Here is a 20,594-nt window from a genome sequence, read left to right on the forward strand (position 1 = left end):
CGGAGAGCCCGTTCAGAGGGAAGGTGATGCTTCCTGTCTTCACTCTGGAGCAGCCAATAATGGCCAGTCCCTCCCGGGGCCCTTTTATGCTCTACGGTAACAGGAAGGAAACCCGGAATGGCCACCGAGCAGAGGAAGGGTCACCACCCAGAAGGTCTAGAGCAGGGCTCTCCAACCATGGCCACTTTAAGACTTGTGGACTTCAACTCCCAGAATTCCACAAGTCTTAAAGTGGCCACGCTTGGTGACCCCTGGTCTAGAGGGCTCCCTCCCCTCGCTCGGGATTACCTTGAACTGCTCTTCGGAAGCAATGAGCAGCGAGTGGCTGCCCTGCAGGTCAGGGGCTTTGGCCAGGTCCCGAGAGACCTCGTAGGGTTCCGGCAGAGGGTTCCCTCGGCCATCCAGGACGGCTATCGAGACCACCGGCGCCCGGTGCATAAGCTGGATCTCCTTGCCCAAGACCGCCTCCACCGAGCGCTCCGAAAACTTCTCCTGGGAAGGGGTTTCCAGGGCGTAGGCGAAGACGGAGCCCGAATTGGTGCCGGCCCACATGGTGGGTCCGTGATGTGCAGCTGTGGAGAGACAGGAGGAGAAACTGAGGGGATGCCTGTCTCCCCCGCCCACCAGCATCTCCCAGCCCCTCTACGAGCAATGCACCACAGTTCCCATCACTCACAACCGGCAAGATCCCTGGGACTCTTCTCGGGAGTCTACATTAGGCCACGTCTCCCTCCATGCACACTAACTACAATGCGGAGGACAGCTTTCCCTTTGGGGTCCCTGTCTTCCATCGGGGTCCCTCCCTTACCATCTCGGAGGAAGGTATCTGCAAAGTAGAGGCAACGCACAACCCCAGAGAGGGAATCGTCTGCTGAGCGAGGCTCAATCCGTCGCTGGACAGGCGCCATCTCCACCTCATGGGGACCAGGTTGCTCAGCCAGGTGGGCGTTTGCTTCCTGTACCTGGTGGGGTGGGAGAAGCAGGTGAGGCGAGACCCAGATCCAGGGCTGCTTATCAGCAGAGCCACCAAGGTGCTCAGCCAACCCCTAGGATAGGAGACCGTGTTCTCCATCCATGAAAAGGTCTTCTCCATTTCCTTCTTGCTTCAAATGATGGCTTGTCCTTCATTTCAACATGCTAGATTTTTCATCCCTCTTTCCTCCATGGAATTTGGGGTGGGAGAAGCAAGTGGGCAATACTTAACCTCATCTTCTCCAAAACTTCATGAGGAAGATTAAATGGAGACAATCCAAATGGTAGAGGGGAGAAGATGGCCCACAATAAATATTGAAATAAATCTCTTCAAGCCAAAGGCTGTTGACCAGCGTTTCTCAACCTCATCAGCTTTTGGGAAGTGTAGACTTCAACTCCCAGAATTCCCAGCCAGCATCTCCACCCTCTCCCTCTGCTTACCTTGCTTGAGGGGCTACTGGCCGTGACTCTCTTTTTGCCCGACACGCGGCTCTTACGGATCCTACGGAAGGACTGGCGCAGGGACTTTTTCAGGGACTTAACCCGCGAGAGGGGGCCTTCCATTGCGAGAGAATCATTGGGGTGCAAAGTGCACCTATCAAAAAAGGAACAATCAATCAACAACAATCACAAGCAGCAGACCTTCAGGGGTCTCTAAGCCATGACCACTAATCCATGGAGTGTCAGCTCCATTTCTGGAGTCATAAAGATGCGCCTAGCGCAGAGGTCTCCCTACCTGGCCAGCACAGGGTTCCGGCGGTAATAGTCATACAGGCCAAAGCCGTGGCTGGTCCCAAAGGCCACCAAGTTCCACTCTGAGTGCAGGGTGACAGCTGTAACAGCTGCAGGGGGCAGGCACTGCAGGAGGACGCTGGGCTGGAAGCCAGGGGCAAAGGAGAGGGCACCATTCTTGGGGGGCAACCGGTCATGCCCCTTCCATGTGAAGCCTTCCCGGTCCTGGAGTAGGTCCACCACAGCAATGTTGACCATGTGTTCGGACTTCTCATCATTAAACTCCATCACCAGTACCTGCCAAAGAGAGAAGAACCCCAGATAAGTCTTGGACACTTCTCTGATTCAGCAACGCTGATGATGAAACCTCTGCAAGAAAACAAGCGAACTCAGAGAGCACCAAGGACTCTTCGTTTCAAACCTGCACAACTCTCTTCCCAGGACCAGGACTCCTGCCTCGGGCAAAGCGTTGGACTAGAAGACCTCTGAGGTCCCTTCCACCCTATGATTCTATGGCTATAACCTTTAAGATTCCTTATGATTGCCGATACTTCAAGCAACTCGACTGTTCTCCCTTCTTGCCCCTAATTCCTGAGGCATCACAGATCTCGCTCACCCTACACGACTCCCTCACACCTTCTTCTCTTCTTCTAACAGTACCTCCACCAAATATCAAGTCACTTCTCCATCTTCTCCCAAACTTCAACCACCTCCCACCTCAGTGATTTCTATCTTGGATTATTTCAAAGTCTTCCCCAGCCATCTGACCGGAGAAGGCCTCTGATGGCACACAAGACGGTGAAGAAGAAGCCACAGGCTTCTGGAGAGAAAAGCTGGATTTTGGAGGAACCCCCAACAGATGCACCACAATTGTTACCTGCCCTGCCGTGCCAGCAACCACCATCTTAGCTGTGTATTTGCACAAAGCGATCTTCTGGACACCCAGCCGGGGATCATCACTATAAGGGTCGAAGCAGCCAACCTGGATGAACATCATGGGTTGTCCCCAAAGAGGTAGAAGAAAAAACAAAGTCAGATTCTGCACATAGAAAACAGACGTGCTCTTCCTGGCAGGCAGAGTGTCCAAAGGTTCTGATTCCACCCTCAACAACTGAGTTGCTCTGGGCCATGGGTGGGCCTCCAGATGCTGCCAAACTACATCTCCCAGGAGGCCACTGTTGATAGGCTTCAGCAAGAACTGGAGAACTCAACCCAATCCCTGCCCAGAGCTGGAACACCAACCAGCCCCAATGATTTTGCAGCCAGGGGGCTTCCCTCCTCCACGTGGGCAAGTGGGAACCAACTGAACCCAGGTTTGCTGGCACCTTCCGAAAGGGGGGCCATTCCTCCTCGTAGGATTGATTCAAGCTGTCGTTGTGTTCACAGTCCATCTGGAAGATGTGGGCTGTGCCCAGCTTGTATAGTGGCTTGAGGGATACTCCAGAAGCATCCCAGAAACGCACCGTGCCATCTTCATGCCTGAGGAGAGGAAAGGTGGGGGTGGAATGGAGCTGGGGCCATTCTGGCAACCGTACCACCACAACCACAACATGTTTGTGCTCTTTTATTACTCGCAGGAGGAATTTAATCCTTGCTTGGGGCCAGCAGTGGTCAACATCTCCACTTCTCCACTCGGAAGTAGCGTTCCTCACTGTAAGCCATTTCCTTTTTTTTTTATTAAAAAGTTTTAACATACAGTTTATCTTTAACAATCCCCCCCTCCCCCTCCCCTTCCCCTCCCTCCCTACCCCTCCCCCCCTCCCCCCCCCCCGACTTCCCAGAGCTGAATACAAGGTATAGAAAAGAAAAACAATCATAAACAAGCATATGCTAACAACCATAAACTCTAAAATCCATCACTCTCTAGCTTATACAGGATAATACAAATCTTAATAATATTAAATATATATAGAAAAGGAAAAAGAAAGGGGAAAAAAAGGAAATAAAGAAAGAGAAAGCGAAGGAAGACTTAAGCCATTTCCTTCTCGGGACTCTACCACAGTTGTGTCCCAATTGGCCTCTCCTGGCTTGGCCAGCTCAGAAACCCTCCATACGACACCTCCCAGACGTGGTCGGACAATGCAGGTAGTCCTCAACTTATGAGCCCAAAATTTATGTTGCTAAGTGAGCAATTTGTGGAGTGAGTTTTCCCCTCTGTAGGATTCCATCAGGGCTTTAGGCCCTCCTTCCCTCCTAGGCCTTTCCTAGCACAACAGCACAATCTTGGGCTTCACCCCATAACAAGGGTCTACCCAGCCCTCCTCAAGGACTTTGGCCGCATCCTGGCCAACTCTCCAAGACTCTCCTGCAGGGGTTCTTCTGCAGCCAGCAACAATGGTGACCACCACTTACCCGGTCAAGAGCAGCCCCCTCTGGGTGGGTTCCTGAGCAAGGGGGCGCCCTCCATCGATGGGCCAAGGCTGTTTAGGGCACAAACACACACGGCTTGCTTTGGTTGACATCCACGTTGTCCACGCATCACAGAACTTTAAGACTGCTACGCGGAAAGTCCTCCACGCCGAAGATGGAGTGGGAGGGTTAGCTGCTTCTGACCCCCCCATCCAACAGACCCCCTCCTCCAAGCTCTGGGTTTGGCAGAGGCGCTCATTTCCACCCAATTGCGGCCCTTTCGACTCCGGAGATGAACGAGCCCGTTTCCCGACTCACCACCGAGGACAGGCGAGGGCTCTGCTGCTCGCCGGCGCTGATGATCCTCTCCCACAGCTTGAGGGGGACGTTGGAGATGTGGTAGGAACAGGTGATGGCCGAGGAGTGGAGAGGGGCCAGGTAGGGCGCGGGGATCGTGGGCCAGCCCGGCGTCTGCAGATCGATCAGCACCAGCTCCTCTTCCACTAGAACCACCAAAGCTGCCGGGTTGTCGAACTCTGGAACCGGTGTGATAAAACACAGCACCTCTGAATGACACTTTCATGCAGAGAGACCAGGTTGGATCAGGGGAAGGGGGGGGGGAAGCTGACAAAACCAACAGCCAGGAGAGAAAAAAAGGTGGGCAGAAGGACGAGAAGGCCTCACTTCTGAAAGCGGCAAAACGCTCTTGATGAAGAGCGACGGGAACTCGCTCAAGGGGCAGAGTTTAAATCAGGGGTGTCCAACCTTGGCAACCATGGATGTCAACTCCCAGAATGCCCCAGGCAGCCATGCCACGTACCGTCCTCGGCCTCCGTGCTGCCCACCGTGAAGAAGTCGATCACCCGCGATGTGAAGTCCAGCGTGACCAAGGCCTGGCCCTGCAGGATGGTCACGCAGTGCCTGTCCCCGTAACTGGCCCGGGGCATCCCCCCGCTGAAAATGATGAAGTGGCCCCTTTGGAGAAAGCAAGAAAGCGGAGGCAAGTCATTCAGGGGTGCAACGGCTCCTCGTTCGGCTCCCGCCACCCACCCCCCAGCCCCTCGAGGACGGCTGCAGAAATCAGGATACAGGCATTCCTCAGTTTGGGACCAGAGCAAAGGCTGGCCATTAAGTTGTGATGGTTATAAAACAGGTGGGTCACGTGATCAAGTCGGTTTTATGAACTTTTTCCCCCCGAAGTCATTAAGTGAATCCTTGTTCCATTAAGCAAACCCCATGGTCATTAAGCAAATCCTTGCCTTGCTATGGGCAGGGTTTTGCTGAAAACCAGAAGTGCTGGGCTTTTTTTGGTAACACCCCCTCCCCTGTAAAACTGCCATGTTGCAGAGCAGAGAGGAGGTGGAGGGGGGCGGGTGGCAGTCAGAATCATAAGTAGCCCCAGGTAAGGTTCACTGTAACTTCGAACGGCCACTAAGTCAAGAACTGCCTCTAAGTGAAATGCCGTTCTGTGAGAAAGGGAGCAGAAGATCAGAAGGAGGAGAGGAGACAAGCTGGGGGGGGGAGGGGAAGGGGGGAACCACTCGGACAAACGCAGAAAGGCAACGCACCCCGAGTCGCAGGTCTGCCACAGGATCTTGTTGATGGCTTTGCAGGGAAACGGACCTGGAAGAGAAGGCGGGAGGGCTCAGCAGCTGGGGAACGAGGGAGGCTTCCTGCCCCGTCCTCACGACAAACCCTCATTCCAGCCTTTCTCGACCTTTGCGACCTCAAGGGGGTGGCCTTCAACCCCCAGAACTCCCCAGCCAGCCAGCCAGCCAGGGGGAATTGGAAGGTGGACAAAACTCACAGCCAGGAGAGCGAGAGAGATGGGTGCCTCACTTGAAAGGGTTTGGGCTTAAATCAGCGGGGGAACGGAGTGGGGTGACGTTTCAGTGTCTCTATCACTCCCTGGAACAGCAGCGCTGACCCGTTTGAAAAATCAACAAAACCCTCACATTCATCGACTGAGCAGGGGAGAAATGGGGAGAGCTTTGAAGAGCAGTGGAAACCTTTGTCCAGGTGGGCTTAATTTACCTGTCCTAATGGTTAAATATTGGCTGATTAGCCCTCAGTTTCTCTTGCAGGAAACCCTCCCTCTGCTTGGTGACCCGCGTGTCGGTTTATCTTCTGGGCTTTGGGATCCAACCCTCATCAAAGGCACCGCATCTCCCTGAGTTTCTCCGCATCAGCCTCACCATAAGGGACGGTGGCAGTTGCTGGTTGCAGGGTCTTGGGTGAACCGTTTGCCATCGACCACAAGGCGTAGCCCCCATCGCTGTGAGAGCTGACCAGGCTCCGGCCACTCCGCTCCCAGCTGACGCTCTCCAGTTGCTGCAAAAAAGCCGCAGACCCAAGCTAAGCCATCAGGCCTTGGGCCCAGAGGAGACAAAGAGGCTGAAAGGAGACCTGCCAGTCAAAATGGCCAGAAGACAGTTTGAGAGCACCGACTGGGCCCCTCAAGCCACTTCAGCCTCGTTCCCCGAGGGGATCAGCTTTTAATCCTGGGTAATCAGGGTGGGTAATCTCTGCAGATCTCCAATACGGTTCCCTTTAACCGCCCGCTAATCTCCCCCAGGGGCTAGTTTCAGCTCCTCAAGGCCTCAGGTGGCAGGAGATGTTCCTCAGCTACATCCCATCTGACCTTGGAAACTTCCTGCAAAAAAAAAAGAGGAGGGCGGGGATGCTGCGCGAGGAAGACTCCATCCAACCCAGCCAAGTAACGTACCTGGTTGCCCAAGAAAAGGTGATGAACTTCTCTTGAGATTCTGTCCCACAGGACCATCAGGCCTCTGCTATATCCAATCAGGATTCTCGCCGAGTCTTGAGGATGTTCCTGGAGAGATTCCACCGGCCCGAGGGCCTTCCCGCACCGGTAGTCTTCAGGCACACTAGGACGATAAGAGAAAGAGGGACGCTTCGCCTGTGATCTCCCTCTCCAGTGAATTAAGGTAGTTATGAAACTCAAGTCACACCAGGTGCCCTTTTTCAGACATGGCTTCTTTGTGTGCATCAGCCATGAGGACAGAAGAACTCTCTATGAAAAGGACCTCACAATATTAAGACCAATCTCACTTACGGTGTCCAAAACAATGAGGAAACACAGAGGCATGTTTTGCTACGACTGACCCACCGTTTCTGAAGGACATCAGTTAGATGATCTGACATGATGCCACCAGCAGCTTTCTTGGAGATCTCTGGCATGCACTGAGCTCTTATTCTAGCATTCGGTGCTTCCCTCAGAAGGCATCTCATGTTTTCAACCGTTGACCAGTTCTTCACCCCCTGATCATGTTCTCCTGCCTGCCCATCTCCCCACCCACGTAGACCCATGCCCACTGACATCAAGGCTGGCTTTCTTAGAGCAGCTCACCTCTGCAGGACTTCATCTTGGTACAGGGTGCTGCCCTCCAGCAGCGTTAGACCGGGAAGTCCCAGGGAGTAGATGCCACCCCCTTCAGTGCCAAGATAGGCGATGCTGCAGTTGGACCCCAAGAGGATCACCGTCACCCGGGTGATGCTGGGAGGAGAACTGTCAGAAGAAAGAGAACCTCCTGTAACCAGCACTGTTGTGGCTGGCTAGCGGTTTTCAGAATCTTTGGGGAAAGTTGTTTCAGAGCAGCTGTGCATCGGTTCCTGCGCTGCAGCTGCGGGCGCATAATTTATGGACCTTATGTCCTTGGCAGTTCCCTACAGCACTGAAGACGCTGTATGGAAAGATCAGTCAGGGGTCCGAGATGCTTCTGGCAACTTGGTCCTTCAAAACAGGACCCAGAACACATTCTGAAAACCGTCATCCCAGATCTTGGCACATACACACCCAAGTGGATATTTGCACCCCACAGAAAACCAGTGAAACTCCTAGATCCTCGTTGCAAGGGTGGGGAACCAGCACCCCAAAGGTGGTTTGCAAGGAAAAGATGCCTCCCTCAACACATGACCCCACCAAGATGTGCCATTGTGCGAGCGATGCCCTTGCGCCAAATGGGAGATCAGGGTGGCCTCTTCCCTCCTTCCTGCAGCCCAGCCCTCAACTGTGCTTCCCGCAACCCCCTTGCAAAATCTGGAGCAGAAAAAAGCTTTGACCCATAGATTCCCCAGCAGCCCTCCTGGCCATTCGGGGCTATGCCTCATCAGCCAGCTGGACTTCCCTCCCTCTCCTGCAGAGAGCCAAGAAGGGACAAGAAAAGGGCCAGGAGGTTGAGCACCCCCGCCCCCCCTCACTTCTGCCCAGGCTCCCTGGCACCCCTCAACCAGGAAGGAAGGAAGGAAGGGGGGGGCAGAAGCCATGAGTACTTAGCGTTGTCGAACCCTGGCTGTCCGGGGAGGACAAAGCTCCGGGTCTCTTCCAGGTGGGAGTAGCCATCCTTCTGGTAAATGTCCCAGAGGTGGAGGGTGTTGTCATCCAGAAGGGAAAGCAGGAGCCCCTGCAGGAAATCGGGGGGGGGGGGGAGGTGGTCTTTTGCAGGCATTCTCAAGTGCACTTCCAACCCTACCTGCTCCAGGAAGCCCCTCCCACTTCCTCACCGTCTCAGCCAGTCTTAAGACTGACCTTGGAGCACCTGTGATACAGTCTATTTAATTCATGAATTTGTTTGTTTCCTTGGTATTCCTACTGCCTTTTGTTTTGTTTTTAATTGTTTTATAATTTTACAATTGGAAGCCGCCCAGAGTCACTTAGTTGGGCGGCTATGGGAACTGAATTATTCATAAATTAAATAATTCATACGGCTGCTAACGTGATGACACCCATTGTCTGAACTCTGAGTCGGAGGATCAATCTAAGCAGCCAGCCAAACAAGGCCCCCCCCGGGGGGGGGTCATCACAACCTAACGCACCAAACAAAACACAAGCCTTTTTTTTTTTACCTGTCCAGGTAGGAAGTGCATCTGAGTGACGGTTGCTGTCTCTTTGTGCAGCCCCGTGAACTCCACCCCGGGAGCACCGTAGCTTAAGGAGGCCCAGAGTCAAGGAAGAATCTCATCAAGGGAAAAGCAGGAGCTTCACCCCAGCCTTCACCATCTCTGCAGCCACGAGAAATCTCTCGAGCTGGACGTCCCCTTGCCAGCCGTGGACAACCGAGGGCCCGTGGGTGCAATGCACAAGACCCAAGTGCTGTTTCTAGGGCACTGAGAGGTATGTAAGATAGGCTACTCTTGAGCGTGGAGGCTTTCTCGAGAACAGAATCGGCTTTTCTTCCAGGGGTTAGCCAGATGCTCTTTGGAGATCCCCAAGGTTCATCAGCTCTTCTGACAAGCAAGGCCCTGCAGGGTGCTGCCCACAGGTTTCTCTCCCTGGCTTAGCAGTGAAGTCCCAACTGGGCGGCACACGCCCACAAGGCGCTTGTGTTCCGACTGCAATTCTACAAGCCTTCCAAGCATTTTTTATTTTATTTTATTTTTTAAAAGACAGACTCAGCATCTTTTCTGGCCTGGCTGGGCATTCTCCAAAACGTGCGTGTTTACACGAAGGGAGGAAATGACACCATCGCTTCATCTTGGAAGGGAATCGACAAAGCTGCCAAAGAGGAGGAGGAGGAGGAGGAGGAGGAGGAGGAAAGTAAAAGATGTTTGCCCAGTACCTCTCTGCCTTGCAAAACCAAAATCGTTTTTGCTTTTTAAAAAAAATGGCAAAAACTATTGAAGAAACGGATGGACTGAGCTGGCTTTATTTATCTAAGAACTGGAGCCGTCACTGAACAAGGGAGATTTTTCTTAAGGTCGCCTTCTCAGCTTACTGCTGGCTTAAAAGGAATCCGATTTTGGCACACATCGCCCCCCCCTTTCCACCTCACTCCCCATGGCAGCCTCCTTCCCCCCCCCCAGCACAAACTCCCGCGCTGGGCTTTGTTTGGGCTGTGTTTACCAGCTGATGAGTGACCTACTTTTCAAAGAATGGGGTGGGGGGAATGCTGGGCTTTGGCTGTGATGGTGCACACAGTCCAAGCCACAAGCCAGCTATAGGGAAAACCGGGGGGGGGGGGAATCAACGTTGGGAGGGGAGGGGTGTATTCTCCAAGGGGAAAGGTCAAGGGTTGACTCAAGTCCTCCTGGGAAGCAAAGCTGCATGACAAATTGCAAAGGGTGGCCCACCTGTTCTCCCTGCAGGTGGATTTGGGGAGGGGGGGGACGTCAGAAATGTTTCTTCTGCAGAGAGGACGGCCCCTTCCTCCGAAAAAGGGCAAACCCTACACCAGAACTGAATGAGACACACGCAGTGAATCACAACCGGCTGCTGCCACCCGAGAAGACAAGGGGTGAACTTCAGAAAAGGAGATCGCGCAGAGGGGCAGCAGGATCCCTCTTGGATCGGAGGCTCCAGAAGGCATTCGGAAGGGGCTCTCAGAGGGGGCTCTTGCCCTCTCAAACACAGCCCTGGGAGCACGGGAAGCTGACGGGGGCTTCCCAGCTCATCTGCCACCAAGATCTTGGACATCCAGGCTTTCAACCAGGGCAGCAATCCCCAAGCCCTGAACTACAACACCAGCACCACCCTCGCATCAGCCCACCGGCTCTCCAGCCTGGACGAGCCCTCCCCGATGTCACCGTCAGGGTCCCCTTCTTTAAGCTCAATGACGTCAGAGAAATCCCCAGAGAAAGAGTCTCATCAGAGGTCCCCCCCCCCCGGCCAGGTCTTCTGCAGAAGCGGGAAATGTTCACTTCCTTCCTTTCGAAAGTCTGCCCGACACATTGCAACAGAACCCCACTTCCTCACACAGGAGCTGCTGGAGGAGAACCTGAGAAAGAAGCCCTGACCCAAAGACACCAGTTGCATCCCATAATAAACCTTCGAGGTGATGCCCGCTTGACTCCTGGAGACCCAGAGAGAGATCTGGCCTTTTGGGCACGAGTCGTTGGAAGCTCCCTGGCGTGGAGAAGGCAGCGACTTTGGCATCATCTCTCCCCCAACACACACACACACACACACACACACACACACACACACAGAGCTGGGGCCGGAGGGCTCGGGGCCAGCGGCCTCCTTAAACTGTGGCCAGGGCAGATGTGAGTGAGGTCCGCCAGAGGTCTGGTGCTCCAGGCCAGCCTCACAGCTTCCTCTGGCAGGGAAAGAGCTTTGCATCAGCGGAGAAGCGGCCCACGCCCCAGATCAGCAGCGGCCAGCCAAGCCAGGAAGGAGAGCCGCACCCGTGGCCGACCCCGGGAGCAGCAAAAGAGAACGGCACCCTTGCGCCTCCCACAACTTTTAAGAAGCAGCCCCCAGAACTGCCCTGGATGTCCCAAGGGGCAAAAACAGGACACCGCAGACAGAGGCCGTCTCTGCTCCCAGGAGTGCCGTAGAGAAGTTTCCCCCAATTCAGCCAGAAAGTCATCGGGGCCCTCAAGGCTTCTGCCCCCCCCCCCCTTGAAACAATCCGTTTGAGAAGCTTCAAGAATTGACCCGTCTGCTTTTTAGGACAGCTGTTGGAAGGCCTCAGTGCAAACTGTGGGGGGGCTGCTGCTCCCGTAACTGACCCCAGGGAGTTTCTGCCCCACCCCCAAAGTCCCCCTTTGGAGAAGGGGAAAGAAGCAGAACCAACTCATTCCCATTCCCGTCCTCTGCGGAGGGCAGCCGAGATCAGCAGACAAAGTGGAACAAAGCGAGCGCCGCCGTTTGAGGGGGAAGCCACCGAAGCCAAATAGGCACGTGACTTTTCTGCCCCAGTTTCTTGGGAAGTGACCCCAAAATTCATTCAGCCATTCAAATGTGGAGAAGCAGCTCAGTCCACTGCAGAACTAGCCCCCTCTTCTCCACTCGGGAGGAGGAGGAGGAGGAAGCTGTGTTTGGAGAACTGGCATCAACCCTGCCCATTCTGCCATTGCAGCAGCAGGAGAGGGAACGATGGGGGGCAGGGGGGGGCGGCTGGTCAGTGCAGAAAGCACATTGCCTCCCGCCCCTCCTGCCCTGAGGCCAGCCCCAAAATGGGGAGAGGTTGCACAACCCAAGTGAGGATTTTCATATATTCCGAGTCCTCCTGCCTGCCCACCCTACCTGTCCCAAAAAGCACTCAATGCCCTTGCAAGAGTTCTCTCTGGCCATTAAGCTCACTGCTCTTCCACCCAGCCGGGTGCATCTGTCTTTCCCGAGGAAGCGGCCAAATGCCAGGAACCAATATCAGCATGGTTTGGGATTTCATTTTCTGGAGGGGGTGAATGTGACTCCAGTATTCCCCCCGCCCCAAGGTTCTCTTTGGCAAAGGGCCATAGGGAGAAAGATCCGAAGCAGAGACTCCTCTGGACCCAAAGGGGTTTTTTTTAGCTGCCTCAGCTGTTTTCAGCCAGCCCTGCTGAGACCCCCCCCCCACTTAAGAACTCGATCCTCTGTTCTTCAGCCACTTCCTCCATTGTCTTGCCAAGCTGCACATGTTCTGTCCAGCCGCCAAGCCAGGCCCCCAATGCACCACAGATGCTGGAAGGAAAGGCTGGGCCAGCAAGGAGGGGATGGGTTGCAGAAATCCCCAAATGCCAACTTTAAACTCCAAAAACAACAGGAAAAAAACAAACCCAAACCTCAGCTGATCTGCAAAGATGCCGGTCCTTTCACACATAAACACCACCTACAGTGTTCCTAGGGCAGAACAAGGTTTTAAAAATCAAGCAGACAAATGGCAAGCTGTCCTTGCAAGCTCCTTGTCCAGATCAAAGAGGCATTCACACCTCCGGGACATCGGCTGTAGCCTCTGAGCCCCCAAAGCAAAGGCCTCCGTTGCTTTAAAAGTTGCCTTTAACATTTAAACTAGCGCAGAATCCTGCTGAAAAGTCCTTGTAAGCAGAGATCCCGATCTATGGAGCCAGCTCATGCTGGCTTACGCAAGAAACGGGTTATCCAAGCACGATCCAGAGACATCCCTGCCGGCCTCTTTATGCCATTTATTCAAAACTCAACCCAGCGGGAATGCCTTCCCATTCCCACTCTCCAGCTGCTGTCTTCGATGTGGAGGGGGTCTTGCATTGAATCTAAGGCCTCCCTATTTCAGCTAGGGGGAAAAGGAGTTTATAATGGATAAAAAAACCTGGGGGGGCGCTGTTTCCACAGGCTGGCCACTGCTCTGAGCCTACGGACACCCCCCCCCCGGGAAAGGGGGAGGTGAGGATATGCAGGAAAGATTAAACAAGAACAACCTGCAAGAGAAGAGCTGGGAAGAGAAGAGCAAGGCCAGAGCGAGCTGCTGTGTCTCCCGCGTATTGTATTCAGAGGCTGCCAACTCCATGGAGACGCGGCATGGCCTGCCAGGCACGCCAAGGCTGCAGCTTGAAAAGGGGCCATTGAAGCCGTGGAGATTCAGAGTGGTTTTCCAAATGCCCCTTTCCACAACACACACACACACACACACACACAAAGACCGCCAGCCCCAACGCAACCACGGTGGATTGTGGTCCAGGCAAGGGCCCAGGGAAAACTTCCCAACTCCGGCCTCTCCGGGACATCAAGAGCCCACGAAAAGGGAAGCCCACGAAAAGCTCTGGGTCTTCGTTATTTAAGCCTCTCGAGTCCTCCCTCAGCGACTGAAAGTGTGGCGGCTCCACCTCGAAAGGCATTGTGGAGAAACGGCGGGAGGGTTCCGGTTGATGGGAACATCGGCACAAGAACACCCAGAAATCGTGGCAAAATTCTGCTATTCCTAGTCACAAAAAGGAGAGAGTCCTCAGCATACAGAGTCTCCCCAGCTTACAACTGTTCATTTAGCGACCGCTCAAAATTAAAACATTACTTAAAAGGTGACCGTTTTTCACACTTATGACCGTTGCAGCATCCATTCATGGTCACGTGATCCCAATTCGGACGCTTGGCAATTGACTCCTATTTATGACGGCTGTGCCTTTGGATCACATGATCCCCTTTTGCAACCTTCCGACAAGCAAAGTCCCGGGGGGGGGGGGAGCCAGAGTCCCTGACCAACTGGGTCGCTAACTTAACGACTGTGCAGTGATTCACTGAACAACTGTGGCAAAAAGAGTCATAAATTGGGGCAAAATTCACAAATGTCTGGCTTAGCAACAGAAATGTTGGGCTCCCCTGGGCTGGCAGGTCGAGACTTTCTGTACTTTTGTTTGGACCATTATCACCAAACCTCTAAATCTCAACCCGTTTTCTAACCTAACACTCGGGTCAGCCGTCCCTAAGCTGGCACCTCCAGATGCAAGTCCCCAATTCCCAACCACGTTGGAAGTTGCAATCCCAACATCTCTGGAGACTGTCAAATTGGGGAAAACCCCACCCCCACCCCGGCTTGGAATCCGTTGCGCTCGTAATTCCCAGGAGACACCCTGAAGACGCCAATGCACACAGCAAGAACCCATCCCCACGACTGTCCCCGAGGACTGGTGGTCCTTTCCCAGCCTTTCCCCCGGTGGTGCCCAAACCGTGCCGCTGGCTTCACAAGAGCCTCCTCTTCGCCGTCTGCCAGAACTCCATGCCCAGAAAGGCAGCTCTTGCCACGACAAGAAGGATACATTTTGACTGCTCCCGATTTGGTTCCAATGGCCATAATGCACAGCTTGGGGTCAAAGGCCAAGGAGCTGGGCTGATTGGGGAAGCCATGCTCCACCATCTGGAAGAAGAAAGAGAAGAAAGAATTGGGTTGGAGGGTCATCGAAGCAGGAGATCATCGTCGGGCACGCGTTCCAAGAATGGCCAGCCCAGGAAAAGCAGCAGCTTCTCAAACTTGGTTCCAGCTGGATCGTTCTCAGATCAACCACCCCCAAACTTCGTACCAGGTCAAGGAGATCTCAGCTGCAGAATCACACAAGCCAGGAAGCCAGTTTGCCTTCGGCCAAGCAGGTTTCCAATTGTTGGTTTGCGTGAGTTCAAGAACATGTCAGGGGTTATCAAGGGCACGCCAGAGAGAGAGAAAGCAGGGAGGGTCTCTCAGGAAACCCCCAATCTGTGCCCTTCCTCTTCCTCTTCCGGCCCTTCCCCATCTTAGCCAAAGCCTACCGTTGTTCTCCAACCATCCAGTCCAGCTGCCGCTCAACACAACAGAGATGGTTATGTTGGCTTGCAGAGAGTGAAAGAAGGCCGTGGCTGCAGCGTGGCCTCTTCCTCCATGCATGAGGAACATCTCAGAGGCTTTCAGTCCTAGATTTCAGGAGGCTGCAAAGCCCCATTGAAACTTTGGCTGCTTAATTCTCCCTCGTCTGAACCGGCAGCTGTAATTTAGGAACACCAGAGAGTTGCTGTTCCCAACTTGGGTTGGATAATGCCGGTTTAGATACATTGATTTTGTTCTCTTTGCCCTTTCCATCTCCCTTTCAGACAACCAGCCCCAGGCCTGAGCCATTTTTAGACCGTTTGCAGAATGTACCAATTTTAGAGAGGAGGAAGAACTTTGGAAGAGAGATCCGTTCTCTTGCAAGACGCCGAGTGTTTTGCTTTCCTGACTCAAAGGCATCGAGAAGGCCAATCTGCGCTTTCTGATTTCTACCATCTTAGTTTCCATCAAGCCACAAATGCAATTGCTGACACTTTTCCGGGCTTGGAAATAAAGCGATGGGCAAAAAAACCTTGATCTTTTTTATTTCTGCACAGCTGGCTAAAAAGTCAGGGGAGCTGAGCTGGGATGGGTTGCCACCTCCTGTAAGGGCCGGGCTCGGTCCGAGGTTCTCTGAACCGGTCCAAAGACGCTGGTGGTCTTTCAGACTGAGCGCCACCTCTGCTCCCGAAGGAAGGAAGCCAAGGCAACCCACGCCATGCAGGTGGAGCAGAGCCCACTCTGGCCGCTTCCCGGGATGTCAGAAAGAAAGGATTACTAAAGAGCCAGCCCAGAGCAACTTCCAAGATCCCCCCCTCCCTTCTTCTCCCACAAGAATCCATTCAGCCCAGCCCCGCAGGAGTGGACAGACAAACGAAGCCTTTCAGCCAATTCCAACTTTGCTTCTCCCAGGCACAGCAGGGTCACTGCGAGGGAAAGAGAGGCAGCCTTTAAAGGGCTCTCCAGAAAAAGCTCCCCACTTCCTCTCCCTGGACAGCCCCAGCCCCGTTTCTCCCCACCTCAGGAAACCACACAGCAGACAGACGTAGGGGTGGGAGGGCCCTATGAGAAACACACACACACACACACACACACACACACACACAGTTGGGAGAACGTCCTGGCCTGGGGTCCAGCCCCCTGGAGGAGCAGCAGAACAGGGAAACCCACCCACCCCATCACCGGCAGGTTGGAAGTAAAGCACCCCCAGCCTCCCCAGATGACAGGCTTGCTTTGCCTGGTTGCAAGGAGGAGGAGGAGGAGGAGGAGGAGGAGGAAATCTGGAAGCAGGACCAGTTTTGGAGCATCCCTTAGTTTAAAAGGAAAATAGGAACATTTAGGCATCCAGGCTGGGTGAGGTGAGATTAGCTTCATTTATGGAATTTATTTATGAAAAACCCAAGGTCACTGGAGACACCAGTTGAGGAAGTCTGCCCTGTATACACCCAAGATCTAGGACCTTCCTTCCTTCCCTCCCTCCCTCCCTCCCTCCCTCTTCTTCCTTCCTTCCTTCCTTTCATCCATCCACTCATTTTCCTTCTATCCATCCACCCTCCTTCCCTTCCTCCCATCTTCTCCCTTCCTTCCTTCCTTCCTCCCTTCTCCTAAGAAGCATAACCACTCAGCAAAATTTCCTGAAGTACTTTTGGTCCAAGCCTTGATCAAACCCATCTTCTAAGAACGGCACATTTCCCATGACATTCTGTATCCAGAATTCTATTTTATGGGCTGCATTCTCATCCTTGGGCAGGTGAATTGGAGAAAGGAGCCTAGCCAAGGGATAGTTGTCAAAGACTGCCAAAAAAAGTCTGTTTTCTTTCCCCTTCCTTGCAACTGGGTCTTTTTAAAAGCAGATCTATTAGGAAGACATCATTTGCTGTATAAGGTTTACCCTATGTTTTGGTCCCTGCAGGAGAGAAGTGCGAGGAGACGGGATTGAATGCAGCCCACATTAAACCACCTTGCGATAAGGTAAAGGTGCGCTGCATTTCCTGCAAAGGTGGGGAGAGGACCATAGCCGGCTAAGGTACTTCCTGCAATTCAGACTCTGCTCCAGGAAGCAGACTCCACCAGCAGGAAAGAGAGATGGTCCTTGCTAGGATGCAGTAGGACAGAAGAGCAGTTGTAGGAAACGCTGGTGGAAAAAGGGGGAAAGACAAGGAAATGCGCCAGGAGAAACATCCACACGGGTCTCGGCAGGAGCCAAGCCAGCTTCAGGACTTTGGGATCCCGCCTTAGCAAAGAGGCAGCCAAATGGGTAGCAAAGGCCAGCTAGAGAAGTCCTGTCCACTCTCATGGCCCCACCGGAGATAAGCCGACCTACCATCCACCCCGAGAAGATGCCAGTCCAAGGTGGGTTGAGTCAGAGTCAACCCCGCTGCATATTTCCCTTCCAGATCCCGCCCTGGAGATGAGCAGGGAAGGTGGCCCTGTGGATAAGATCTTAGGAGGACTCTCGCCACCTCCAGAACGGGTGACGAGTGACTTCTGGGCTGACCTGTAAGACTGGGCCAGTTCAGAAGGAGAAGCTGCCCTGACTGAGTGACTGACTCATTTCAGGAAAGACGTCCTTGTAGGTTTCTGACACATTCGGATCCGCCACCCTCTCAGGGAGTGTTCTGGGGATGCCCTTCCAATTTCCAAACAGTCAGATAAACATCCGGCTGCTGGGCTCCCCCAGGCCTCGCCCTCCCTTGCAAAGGGAGGGAGAGATTTGCCCCTCAGCCCTTGCAGAGCCTGCAGGAAAAGGCCAGAAAGGGGCCACCCCGGCGGAATCGGGACATCTCCAGATGTTCTGGATCTGCAATTCCCACCAACAGCCCCAATGGAAAGGAAGGCTGGGAGTGGCGATGGAGCAACATCTGGAAAGTCACACACAGCCAGTCCAGCATCAAAGACCCATTAGAGAAAAAAAGCGTCTGGTCCTCAAGCAACAGGGAGAGCAAAACGCTTCTATCCTCCCCGTGAAGTGCGGAGAGAGATTCTCAAACCACAGAGAGGAGAGGCTTCTTGCCAAGGGCCTCCGGCACATACACAAACCCACAACTGACAGCAGCCGAGCTCTGCCCCCTCCTTGCCATGCATCTGCCCTCTGCCTGGCATGCTGCCCGCACTCAGCCACCTGCAAAACAGCCACCTGCATTTTCAGTCGATCTGCTGGGGGAGAGGGGCAGACCCATGTCCGAAAACACTAGGAAGGAAGGAAGGAAGGAAGGAAGGAAGGAAGGAAGGAAGGAAGGAAGGAAGGAAGGAAGGAAGGAAACAGGGGCACCAATTCTCTCACTGCATCTCTGGAAGGCCAACTATTGGGGCAACCTAGCTAATAACACTGCTCCCCCCCCCCCGAAAGCAAGGCCTGAGGATTCTGCAAAAGCTCAGGCTGAGGTAGGTTGCCCATTTCTCCCAGGGCTACATCACCACTTTCCAAAGAGGGAACCAGCCTTGCATTCGGAATGCCCCCCCCCTTCAATTTCAACTGGCTGGGGGATTCTGGGAGCTGAAGTCCACCCATCTTAAATGGCTGGGGGATTCTGGGAATTGAAATCCTCTCGTGTTAAAAGTCACTACGTTTGGGAAACCCTGATGTAAAGTATTGAGAAATGGAGAGGGGGGAACATTCTTATTCTGGAATATTAATTCCCAAAGACTTTTTTTCTTCTTTTTTTTTAAAGGGAAACTGGAATGGGGAAAAAGACTCTGTTCTTCTCCAGCCTCTCTTCAAGCAGACACCAAGTCCCAAACTTTATTAGCTGCGCCCAGTGGACAGTTGGGTATCCCTGACTTAAATAACACCCCCCCACACACAGACAAAAAAAGCTACTTCCAGATCTTCCCACGGAGACTGCGAATAGCACTACGTCTCCTTGCTAATCCTACCCGAGGCCTCACACGCTTGGCAGCCGCTCCTGCATCCAGGAGAAACCTTTGGATTGTCTTCTGAACGGGGGAGCGATTAAAAGTCTGACGTCTCTCTTCTGCTATGAACTCCATGGATACACAAGAACAGCACAGCGTCTCACGTTCGCCATCTGCTCGGCACCGCTGTGGCCGTCTAGTAGTTGCTCAGTTTTCAACTTTAAGTTCAGAGAGGAAAGAAAGAGGGAACTGGTGGGCCATCGTCGCTTTTTTTTATAACCATGAGGACTAGGGGCTTGATTCCACAGAGGTCTGTGTGTGGATTTTCTGCCGAAGGAGGGGACAAACATCATTTTAAAACTGATTTGCTAAAAGTGGCCGATTGGCTTCTGAATAAAGTCAAAGAGGACCGGCTCACGATGGAGGAATCCGGTTAGTCGAATTGTCCGGCACCATGAAATGAACCGATCCCAGGTCAACAGCCCCAAAGTCCTCGGTCTATACAACTTACTGCCCTTCAAAAAAGAAAACACTATACAGGTGGTCCTCAACTTGCCAAGATCTGTTTAGCAACCACTTGAGGTTACAAAAGCACTGGGAAAAGTGACTGACCATCTTTCCTCGCCCTTGTAACGTCACGGCCTCCCATCCACGATCACAATTCAGGCACTTGGCAACGGCAGGCACTGACCCTGGTTGCCACGTCTCGGTTCAAACAATGGCCCTTCGCGGCTTTCCCGCTCAACCAGCAACAGTCAACAGGGGAAGCCGGATTCACTTAACAGCATGGAAAAAGAGGTTGCAAAACGGGGCGCAATTCTGCAGAATAGCAACGGAAATGCCGATCCTGATCGTGGCCCCGAGTCGTAAGTCAAGGACTTCCTGTAGTGCTTTAATGCTGCCTGGGTTTCCTGTCCCCTGCTGAACCCCAAACCACCCAGTCCCGGTTTAGCCGGGAACCATGGGTTGCTGAACCCAGCCAGGGAGATGCGTCAAGGCACCCTGGGCAGGTTTGCGGGCAGCAGCGCCCTCACCTTTGCCGGGCCTAATCCGGGGCCACGCCGGGAGACGCCAGAGGAGCCAAATGGGACACCTCGCCACAGCCAGCTTGCCACAGGACAATTTAATAATAAAATTACTTAAAACAAATAAAAAATTGTTTTAAATTTTGTCAATCACGTTTCACCCTCTCCCTCCTTTTGCATCCTTTCTTTAGCAGTTCCGTTCCACCATTTCTTTGATGTTTGGCTAACTCTTGTCCCTGGGCAAGTGGGCCACAGCAAACCGCCAGAGGCTGGTCTTTGGCGACCCGGGAAGGGGCCCTCGGCTGCCTGCCGTGTTTGCCGAAGCCCCACGTGCTACCGGTGGCAACGCAGAGCCAGCCGGGCCAAGATAAACAGGCCGTTCGGCAAAGTTCAAAACCAGAATACCAAGAAAAGGGATCAATCGGGCCGCTGCTGCCTCCCCCCCCCAATTCTTGGTACTGGCTGTGCTGCTCTCAGGCACAGCTCCCGGGCAAAGCTCATCCCGAACGGGGAGGGAATCCTTTCCACCCCTTCCATGTTGCAACACGCCAGGATGAGGCACCGGAAGAGGCTGTTCTTGCGAATAGGGGGGGGGGCGCTTGAGGACGGAGGATGGCTGCAAGGTGGAAAACTCATCCAGCAGTTCATTTTTTTTGCCCTGCAGGGGACAAGCACCGCAGCCTCCCTTGAGATT

The 20,594-nt window shown here is 53.6% G+C and overlaps 1 protein-coding gene across 2 annotated transcripts in view; it reads right to left on the reverse strand.

Annotated features, from left to right (window-relative positions):
* Positions 1 to 20,594, reverse strand: part of LLGL1 (LLGL scribble cell polarity complex component 1) — a 30,582-nt gene that overhangs the window by 6,987 nt on the left and 3,001 nt on the right. The window contains exons 2-17 of one of the 2 annotated variants that reach the window (XM_081338135.1): positions 14,503 to 14,600; positions 8,920 to 9,001; positions 8,362 to 8,477; positions 7,424 to 7,582; positions 6,779 to 6,941; positions 6,249 to 6,384; positions 5,622 to 5,676; positions 4,874 to 5,028; positions 4,372 to 4,589; positions 4,057 to 4,124; positions 3,030 to 3,183; positions 2,582 to 2,686; positions 1,709 to 2,001; positions 1,414 to 1,567; positions 809 to 962; positions 289 to 572 (exon numbers count right to left, since the gene is read on the reverse strand). In XM_081338135.1, the coding sequence (XP_081194261.1) occupies positions 289 to 572; positions 809 to 962; positions 1,414 to 1,567; positions 1,709 to 2,001; positions 2,582 to 2,686; positions 3,030 to 3,183; positions 4,057 to 4,124; positions 4,372 to 4,589; positions 4,874 to 5,028; positions 5,622 to 5,676; positions 6,249 to 6,384; positions 6,779 to 6,941; positions 7,424 to 7,582; positions 8,362 to 8,477; positions 8,920 to 9,001; positions 14,503 to 14,600 (2,394 nt within the window). Of the gene's footprint in view, positions 1 to 288; positions 573 to 808; positions 963 to 1,413; positions 1,568 to 1,708; positions 2,002 to 2,581; positions 2,687 to 3,029; positions 3,184 to 4,056; positions 4,125 to 4,371; positions 4,590 to 4,873; positions 5,029 to 5,621; positions 5,677 to 6,248; positions 6,385 to 6,778; positions 6,942 to 7,423; positions 7,583 to 8,346; positions 8,478 to 8,919; positions 9,002 to 14,502; positions 14,601 to 20,594 lie in introns of both variants that reach the window. The other variant, XM_081338134.1, reaches the window with a different exon arrangement.

This window comes from Vipera berus, assembly GCF_964194415.1.
Source record: "Vipera berus genome assembly, chromosome: 13".
Taxonomy (NCBI): domain Eukaryota; kingdom Metazoa; phylum Chordata; class Lepidosauria; order Squamata; family Viperidae; genus Vipera; species Vipera berus.